Source organism: Amphiura filiformis, chromosome 16, assembly GCF_039555335.1.
Source record: "Amphiura filiformis chromosome 16, Afil_fr2py, whole genome shotgun sequence".
In the NCBI taxonomy this organism is placed as follows: domain Eukaryota; kingdom Metazoa; phylum Echinodermata; class Ophiuroidea; order Amphilepidida; family Amphiuridae; genus Amphiura; species Amphiura filiformis.
The window spans coordinates 8,423,037-8,432,664 of record NC_092643.1 but is presented as its reverse complement, the minus strand read 5'-3'; the positions used below and the strand labels follow the sequence as shown (position 1 = coordinate 8,432,664).

The 9,628-nt window shown below is 43.3% G+C and overlaps 2 protein-coding genes across 2 annotated transcripts; both read left to right on the top strand.

Moving 5' to 3' along the window:
- Positions 1–3,032: 3,032 nt before the first annotated feature.
- On the top strand, positions 3,033–4,369 carry LOC140172411 (uncharacterized). Its single transcript, XM_072195559.1, has one exon. It carries the CDS (start codon positions 3,422–3,424, stop codon positions 4,367–4,369), a length of 948 nt encoding a protein of 315 aa, XP_072051660.1. The 5' UTR covers positions 3,033–3,421.
- A 2,879-nt stretch (positions 4,370–7,248) lies between these two features.
- On the top strand, positions 7,249–9,120 carry LOC140172409 (uncharacterized). The gene has a single exon (XM_072195558.1). It carries the CDS (start codon positions 7,291–7,293, stop codon positions 9,118–9,120), a length of 1,830 nt encoding a protein of 609 aa, XP_072051659.1. The 5' UTR covers positions 7,249–7,290.
- Positions 9,121–9,628: the final 508 nt, after the last annotated feature.

The window sequence follows — 9,628 nt, the reverse complement described above, 5'->3', positions numbered from 1 at the left end:
ACCATTGACTCAGATTCTTCAGCATTCTTGCTTTTACCAAAAAATGCGCCCCAAATAAAATAGGCGAGAAACGCCCAGGACACGAATACGTCAATGGCAAACGTGATGTATAGGTCATTGGCGCAGTACTTCTTGTCGCCCTCATCGTAACTTCTTTTATCGTTGGTTATTCCATAGAAAATAGTTCCTGTAAATGACAAAATTAAGCGAGAAAAGGTAGGCTTATTATTTTTATTATTAGGTCTATTATTATATAATTAACATCACAAATGGACTAATGTGATTTACAAAATAAAAACAACAACAACAACAACAAAAACACATTTTTATAAGTGAAAAGGTTATGTGAACAATGTGTTTTGCCATAACAATACAATACAATAATACAATAAACGGAATTTATATAGCGCCTTAGCATAAGTATGAACAAAGCGCTTAACTAGACTATATTGCTTCTTTTTTTTATTTTTTAAATATAGGCCTATTTTATATATTTTTATAATAGGCATGTGTTTAGAATAAATGATTCGAAAGAAATTTTGTTGGATAAATTTGCTTTCCAGATTGGCATCTTCTTTATAGAACCCATACCATCAGAGCCCTCGTGATTTGATAATACAGTCTGGTGACTAGGGCACAAACCATCACCAGACTGATCACCACAGGTCCTGTTGATGCATCAGAGCCTCATTCTGTTTTTAACATGACGGCATTATTGAGGACATTTTGTTTTTTAAAACATAACATGACAACTTTATTTATTGAGGACTCATATCGAGGCTCGGAATCTGACCTATATTTGAGTGCAAACACCGCTAAGTCATGTTATCCTATACGTCGCGCATTAAAAAACAGAATGGAGCTTGGAAGGAAAAAGAAAGCGAGATGGAACGCCAAGAAAGACTTGGAAGAAAGCAAATAAAGAACGTATAACTTACCGACGATAACCCAGATAGGCCAAATCAAGAACATGATGGTGCTAATGATGGCAAAGAATTTCTGAATCCATTTGCAGAGTTTAAAGTCGCACCTGAAGCATGGACAGATAGCTAGTAGAGAACACCAGACGAAGGCTAGCACACACACCCCAAACGCTATTGTCCAAACAGGAATGAACCAATGCAAGGGACAATCGTCCTTAGTTTCAAGTCCTGCATGTAGAGAAGGGAAGCAGATAATAATGGATATTTTATACCAGTGCAGCAGATAGTTCGGGAGCAGGTGCACCGCTCCTGCCCATCCCCAGATATCTCCAGATTCGAACTCGAGGCAGAACTTAACAATACAACAAAAATGGAATGTATATCTTTTTAGTCTGTAACCACAAAATTCACCTTATAAATTGTGGCTCAATTGCCCCCTATAATACACGGTTATTTTTGGAGCAGGTCAGCGGGTAGACTTTAATTTACTCCTGATGTGCTCCTAGTCAGTGGGTTTAGGCTATATCATAGACAACCGGGAGGAAGCAGACCCAACCTTTATGTATTGCTTCATCCTTTAAAACAAAGTGAGGTGTGAAAATTAAATGTTTATTTCACGCCCATAGAGTATTTTTTCAGAGTATTTTTTTTTTTTTTTTTCAAACCACAGTGTCTCGTGTGGTGTCCTGTTAGTTTGGCTAGGGCATAAATTAAATTTGGAATTTTGTGTGTATGAAGGATGTAAGAAATGAGAGATACTTTTATTTGAAAATAAATTAGATGCGAAATCAAGGCAAATATTAGGTTTGAATTAGGTTAAAGTTGGTATTGGGATCTGTAGTCTCTATTGCTCACTCTGTGTCAGAATACATGCGTAATTCGTGGACAAAAATGTAAATGGTGTCGCACTAAAAAGCTGGGTTCAAATCGTAGGGAGAAATTTGCAGCCGAATGAAATGAATGAACGATTCAACAACTGGAAAAATAAATATGGTTTCTTTGCCTTATTGCACTTTTTTAGTCACCTTGTAGGTCTACTGGTACTATAGTTAATCATATCTTACCTATCACAACACTCCACCATCCAGGTATTGAGAAAATTGCTAGCATAAAGTATATCACACCTGTAAAAATACCAAACAATTAATTCTAAAGTAATAGCCAGAGTATGCACAATGGCCAAGTGGACTACGAAGAAGTCTAGTCTGAACTAAGTAAGGCGTTAACAGCTGCTATCAGTGTGATAACGCTGATGGGTTGGCGCCAAGATTGGTTGGAGGTAATTGGACCAGGTATTCCAAATAGGTGAGCTGAGGATGAAAGGAATGATCTCTGGTGGCTGACCAGGTTGATCTTCCCTAGAATTTTGACAGCCGAGGATCAATGACCATGTGATCAGCGAGGGTAGCAGGTGTTGAAGGAGTGCTGGAGCTTCGCCATAGATCATCCTATGAACTAGAGTGATGGCTCCCACTGCTCTTCTGTGTCCCTGGTGTTGTATTTGATCGTTCTTTCCATCTTCTTCTTCTGAGACGCCAATGATTCGTACCACTTTAGAGTTAGACAGAGAGGTGGGTGGAGCACTCATCCATGCGGAGCTTGCATATTCCATCTTGGATCGGATCATAGTCTTGTACTATATCGTTGCTCTCTGAGAAGGAACAAGGTAGGGGCCAAACGACGAAGGAGACGGAGACGTTGGCTGGTTGTTCTTGCCATCTCGTTCACTACAGGAGTCTTTGACAAGTTGTTGTTTACAGTAAGACCAAGCAGGTCAACGTCTATATTCCAAATTTGTTCCAAAAATGGAGTCTAGGATGACTAGTTGGAGCATCTCCGCGGTGGTGGTCGTGCACTTTGCGGCTCCAGAAAGAATATTCCATGTGTTTACCCATATCTCTATTGCTTTGAGATCTACATCTTGTGATGTTGAAGCACCAATTCTATCTTCCTTGGACTTGATGGATGACATCATCTGCATATAGGATGGATGGATTTATAAGTCCGGTAGTGATGTCATTTATGACGATAATAAACAGAAGTGGTCCAAGGATGGAGCCTTGTGGGACACCGACATTAATAGTGTGACATGTGGTTTTGTTACATTTATTAGGCCTTAAATAGCCCCCTCATTTGGCATCCTTGCTTGGAAAACTTTGTTCCTTAGCCTAATTTGCATGTCAATGTACTTCTGCTTTGTGTTCGTTCAACCCTGGGCAGTCACCATCTCACCTCAGAGGAGTCAAGAAGTGAAAAAGTTTACCATATAAAGTATCTGGCCAGGGGTTTTTCATGCCGCATGTATAAAATAAAGAACACAAATAGATGTTAACGTAGAATGCTGTGTGCTGTTTTCATCCGTTACATTTTGGCGTAGTCGGCAGGATACATGCAGTAAGTGCACATTAACCCCTGGCTAGAAAGAATACTTCTTGAGGATCCTAGGTGAGACTGTTTTTAGAATTCAAGATCAATAATTATTATTAAAATAAGAAGTCATGGCCGAAATTGCAGCTTTACAAACACAACTTGAAGAGCTGAAACTCAGACTTAGCGAGGAAGAGAAGAAAAGGATAGAAGCAAAAGAAGAGACAGATGAGGCAAGGAAGGAGTTGAAGAAGGTGATGGAAGAGGCGAAGAAGACATCCACACCACAGGTGTATGTGTCCCACGGTCGACGCCTGGAGATTTTCAAAGATAAACCATCAAAGGCTGGTGACATAACAATCCAGGATTGGATTGTTGATGTCAGAGGTCAGCTAGCTCTCCGGTCACGAACACCAAAGGAGTCAGCTGCCTTCATCAAGGATTACCTAAGTGGCAACGCGAGGAAAGAGATCCTTGGACGGGGGAGCGAAATTGGTGATAACCCCGAGAAGATCCTGAAGGTTTTGGAGAAGGTGTTTGGGGATGGCGACACTCTTCCACAACTCCAACAACGCTTCTTTAGTTATAAACAGGCATCCGGGGAAGATCTTCTTGCCTGTTCTCTTGGACTCGTAACTCTGTATGACAGGATCTGTACCCTTGATCCGTCATACCAAGGCTGCAGAGAGAGTTCTCTGAAGAGCAGACTGGCCGAAGCTGTGGTAGATGAAGGATTAAGGAGGGAGCTCCGGAGACTGAATATTGAGTCTCCAAGTCTCAGCTATTTCAAACTCAGGGACAGGGCAATAGCGTGGCTAGGGAAAAGCAGTAAGCAGAAGGAGGCAAGTGTCAACGAGGTTGCTGCTCCTGATACCAATAGTTTAATACTGGAGTTACTGAAGAAGCAGGGCGACCAAATGGAGCAACAACAGAAGCAAATCAACATGCTGCTTCAGTCTGCAAAACCTAGCATGAGAGATCGACGCTGCTACTCCTGTGACCAACCAGGACATCTGGCTAGGAACTGCCCACAAAAATCAGTACCAAACCATCAAAAATCAAAATCTTTAAACAACTAGAACCCGCTGTCGAGAGCCAGACAGTGGGTGAGTCCTCCAGTGAAGGCTCACTCATCCTTCATCGTGCTATAGGGAAGTGTCCAGAGGCATCTGTGATGGTTGGAGGTGTGGATGGTCAACTCTGCATCCTTCAATGTTTACTTGATTCCGGTGCCCAAGTGTCCACCATTACAGAGTCATTCTAAAAACAATGTCTTGCTAATGTGGATACTTGGGATGTGTCGTCCTATATCCGCATCTCCGGAGCACAATGATTGGCAGTCCCTTATACAGCATATGTGGAAGTATCCATGAGAGTTTTTGGAAAGACTTTCAATAGTCTAGGGTTCTTGGTCGTCAAGGATCCAATAGGTTCACCAATGGCAGATAGAAAGAGAGTAGTACCAGGAGTGATTGGCTCTAATGTCTTTAGAGACATGAGGAGAGTCCTGCAAGAGGAGATGGGGAATAACTTCATCACGAAGCTCACCAACTTGTCTGCAGAGAGCCGCAAATGGGCTCACATCCTGGCACTTTACGATGAAGAAGATACATCGGTTAACCAATTGAAAGCTCAAGTACGAGTAGCTGGAGACAAACCAGTCCGAATACCGGCTAGAAGCATGGTTGTTGTCCAAGGGACAACAATAAAACCACAGAAAGCTTTTGATGCCATCATACAGGAGCATCAAACCCAAATCCTTCAGAATGGACTCATGCTAACACCAGTTTTTACCACCGTAAATCCAGATGGGATTGTGTCTGCACAGCTGGTTAATTTCAGTAATGGTGACATCTTTGTGCAACCCAGGACACCAATAGGAACTCTGCATTCAGCAGAAGCAGAACCACAGGTCTTCCTCCATCAAGTCAGCCAAAACGAAGTAGTAGTAGACTCCCAGCCTCCATCAAATACGTCATCTTCAAAGAGCCTAATATCAAACTATCAAGTAGTGACTTCGAGTCCAGAGAACCTGAAGGATCTGGAAGATCTACTGGAGAAGCATTATGATCGCTTCAGTCAGGACGACTTTGATATTGGTTACTGTACTAAGATCCAGCACAAGATCACCCTTACTGATGACTATCCTGTGAGAGTTCCCCACCGAAGAATTCCACCACATCAATGGGATGAAGTGCGAGAATACCTTCAGAAGTCAATTCAACAGGGCATCATCCAGCCTTCATCAAGTCCTTATGCCTCTGCAGTTGTGCTGGTGCGCAAACGTGATGGAAAGCTTCGACTCTATGTTGATTACAGAGCTATCAACAAGAAAAGTTTCCAGGACGCTTATCCTTTGCCCCGAATCGAAGAAGCATTGGATGCACTTAATGGTGCTCAGTACTTCTGCAGTCTGGACTTAGCGCATGGTTTTCACCAAATACCGGTAGCACCTGAAGACAGGGAGAAGACCGCATTCAGGGCAGGGACTGGAGGATTGTACGAGTTCATCAGAATGCCATTTGGCTTGTGCAATGCTCCAGCGACCTTCATGAGAGTGATGGACCTTGCATTTGGAGACCAGAACTTCCAGAGAGTCCTCATCTATCTGGATGATATACTCGTTTTTGGGTCAACTTTCAAAGAGACTCTGGAAAGGCTGGATATGGTATTGACAAGGCTCGGAGAATTCAACCTGAAGGTGAAGCCAGAGAAATGCAACCTCTTTCAGAAACAGTTGCGGTTCTTGGGACATCTAGTATCAGGAGGTGGCATCTTACCAGATCCGGAGAAGATCCGTGCAGTTGAAGAATGGAAGATTCCAACTACTGAGACAGAACTTCGTGGATTTTTAGGTCTGTGTGGATATTACCGAAGATTTGTTCCAGGATATGCAAAAATAGCTGCACCATTACACTCTTTGCTTGGTGGACCTTCAAAGAAAAAGAAGAATAAGCACTCCCACTCCAACCTTGAGGCAAAACCTCCAGTATCAGAAGCCTGGAATGAAGATTGCACTAAGGCGGTACATGAACTCAAACGAAGACTCACCATTGCTCCAGTTCTTGGGTACCCGAACTTCAAGCGACCATTTGTTCTTGAAACTGATGCTAGCTTCTACGGGCTTGGTGCAGTTCTCTCTCAGAAGCAAGAAGATGGCAAGCAAGTCGTCATAGCCTATGGTAGCAGAGGGTTACGACCAAATGAGAAGAACATGGAGAATTACAGCAGCATGAAGCTAGAATTATGCGCACTTCGTTGGGCAGTGACACAGAAATTTCGGGACTATCTCATCGGGTCAGAGTTTGTAGTGTTCACCGATAACAACCCACTTAGTTATCTCCAAACTACTGCAAAACTCGGAGCAACAGAGATGAAATGGCAGGCAGAACTTGCTCAGTTCAATTTTACAATAAAATACAAGCCTGGCAAGAATAACGGTAATGCGGATGCTCTGAGTAGGAAGACAGATCATGGAGCAGAAGTCCATCGGCTAGAAGAGCACTCCACCATCACAGGAGAACAGGAAGTGAAGTTTGGTGGAATTACTACTGTGGTGCCGGAGACACTTCGCTCCAGGATAGAAGAAGTCTTCAGGTTGGAAGAAATTCAGAACTGTCCTGCAAATACTGACTTTGAAACTAAAACAGAAGCCATAACCACCATTCCATCTCTCCAAATATCAGACCGTGCAAGCCTGCAGAAGTCAGACCCCATAATTGGAAGGATGATGTATCATTGGAAACAGGGGAAACCAACTACTAGGCAGATGAGAAAAGAAACGAAGGAAGTAAGAAAGCTTCTTCGTCAGTGGCCTAAACTTTCATGTGAAGATGAGGTGCTATATCGTAACATCACATTGGCTGGAAGATCAGTAAAACAGCTTCTACTTCCCGAGGTCTTAAAAGATAGAGTATTAAAGTCCCTGCATGATGAGGTTGGTCACCAAAGTACGGAGAAGACCACAGCTCTTACTTTCCAGCGTTGCTACTGGCCAAACATGGTGCAAGATATTGCCACCTATTGCAACACTTGTCAGAGATGTCTACTGGCAAAGGCTGGAAAGAAGTTGCACCCAACCACGGGCTCTTTTACAGCCAAAAGGCCTCTAGAAGTAGTAGCCATCGACTTCACCGTCCTAGAGCCAGTTACCAATAATGTAGAGAACGTGTTGGTGATGACTGATGTATTTACCAAATTTACACAGGCCATCCCAACAAAAGACCAAAAGGCGACTACTGTAGCCAAAGCTCTTGTCAATCATTGGTTTGTACGTTATGGTGTACCAAAGCGGATTCACAGTGACCAAGGCCGTAATTTTGAAAGTCAGCTTATCAAGGAGTTGTGTGGCATCTATGGCATTCAGAAGAGCAGGACCACCCCCTACCACCCAGAAGGTAATGCCCAGTGTGAGCGATTCAACAGAACGATGCATGATCGTCTGCGCACCTTACCCCCAGAGCAGAAGAGGAGATGGCCAGAACACCTACCAGAGTTGGTGTACGCCTATAACTGTACACCACACTCATCAACTGGGTATGCCCCATACTATCTGTTCTTCGGAAGAGATCCTGTTCTTCCGATTGATCATCTCCTGTGTGTTGAAGAATCTGATGACATCACAGAAGACTGGACATCAGAGCACCATAGACGCCTGAAGATCGCCTTCGACATAGCCAGAGATATAACCGAAAAGGAGGCACTGAGACGAAGGGAGCGTATGAATCAGAAGGCTGAGGACACAGATCTGCCCATTGGCACCAGAGTTTTTCTCAAGAACAGAGTCCTTGGCAGGAATAAGATTCAAGATGCTTGGGATGGTAATCCTCACAAGGTCATTGCCAAACCAAACCTCCATGGCAATGTCTATGTATTGGAACCACTGGATGGTGATGGTCCACAGAAGACATCGCATCGTCGTGATATTTTGGATGGACGAGGACTGACTGTAGATGTCAACCCTCATCACCAAAAGTATCAGCCTGCAGAAATCAAGATGTCCATGCCAAGGTCAGCCGACTCGGAGGAGGAGTCTGATGACGAAACTTGGGAAGTTCAGGTGTGTTCTCCAGACAAAGCAGGGGAGCACACCAACACCAAGACTACTGCAACAAGTAGCTCATCCTCCATCGTTACCCATACTACCACAGAGACGACCAGTTCACCCTTCATCACAACCACCTCTGCTGCTTCGACAACCAATGCCACAGACTCTACGACAACCAATTCCACTGATGACCGTAATTCGACAACCAATGCCACAGACTCTTCGACAACCAATTCCACTGATGACCCCAATTCGAAAACCAATGCCAATGCTAATGACACCACTTCGACAACCAATGCCATAGACCCTACGAAAACCAATGCTATTGACACCGCTTCGACAACCAATGCCATAGACCCTACGAAAACCAATGCTATTGACACCGCTTCGACAACCAATGCCATAGACCCTACGAAAACCAATGCTAATTACACCACTTCGACAACCAATTCCACTGATGAACCCACTTCGACAACCAATTCCACTGATGAACCCACTTCGACAACCAATTCCACTGATGACCCCTCTACGAAAACCCATGCTGGCCCCGAACCCCCTTCAAATACCAATTCCTGTGATGATTCCCTTACACAGTCCGATTCCAGTGACGATTCCACCCCGACACCTGAGACGTCTAGTTCAACTTCCCCAGAGCCCATTCCCCCACCACGACGTTCAAGAAGAATACAAGGAAGAGAACCAATTGCAGAAGAAGTTCTTGCAAATGTGAGCAGATCCAACTTATTGCTGATGCAGATGTTGTCACAACAGCAATCATTGTAATAATTTAATGAGACATAGTAGGTAAAGAGAGATGAGATGCTGATTGTCGCGGACGACAACATTAAGCAGGGGAGTGTGTGACATGTGGTTTTGTCACATTTATTAGGCCTTAAATAGCCCCCTCATTTGGCATCCTTGCTTGGAAAACTTTGTTCCTTAGCCTAATTTGCATGTCAATGTACTTCTGCTTTGTGTTCGTTCAACCCTGGGCAGTCACCATCTCACCTCAGAGGAGTCAAGAAGTGAAAAAGTTTACCATAAAGTATCTGGCCAGGGTAAGTTAACATTTCCTTTAATTATATTGTTTTTCATTAAGAAAGTTGATCAAGTGAAATAGCACTGTTTGATTCATGGTTTAGAGTAAATCAGTTAAAGTTTGGTTATTTTTACCACTATTTGTGTTATAATCTAAAACTTGGTGCTGAGTCATGTTGAAATCTGTTAGTATCAGATTTGTAAGATTTATAGTGAAAAAGTGTGCGCGCACGGTTTGTTAGTTAAAGATGAT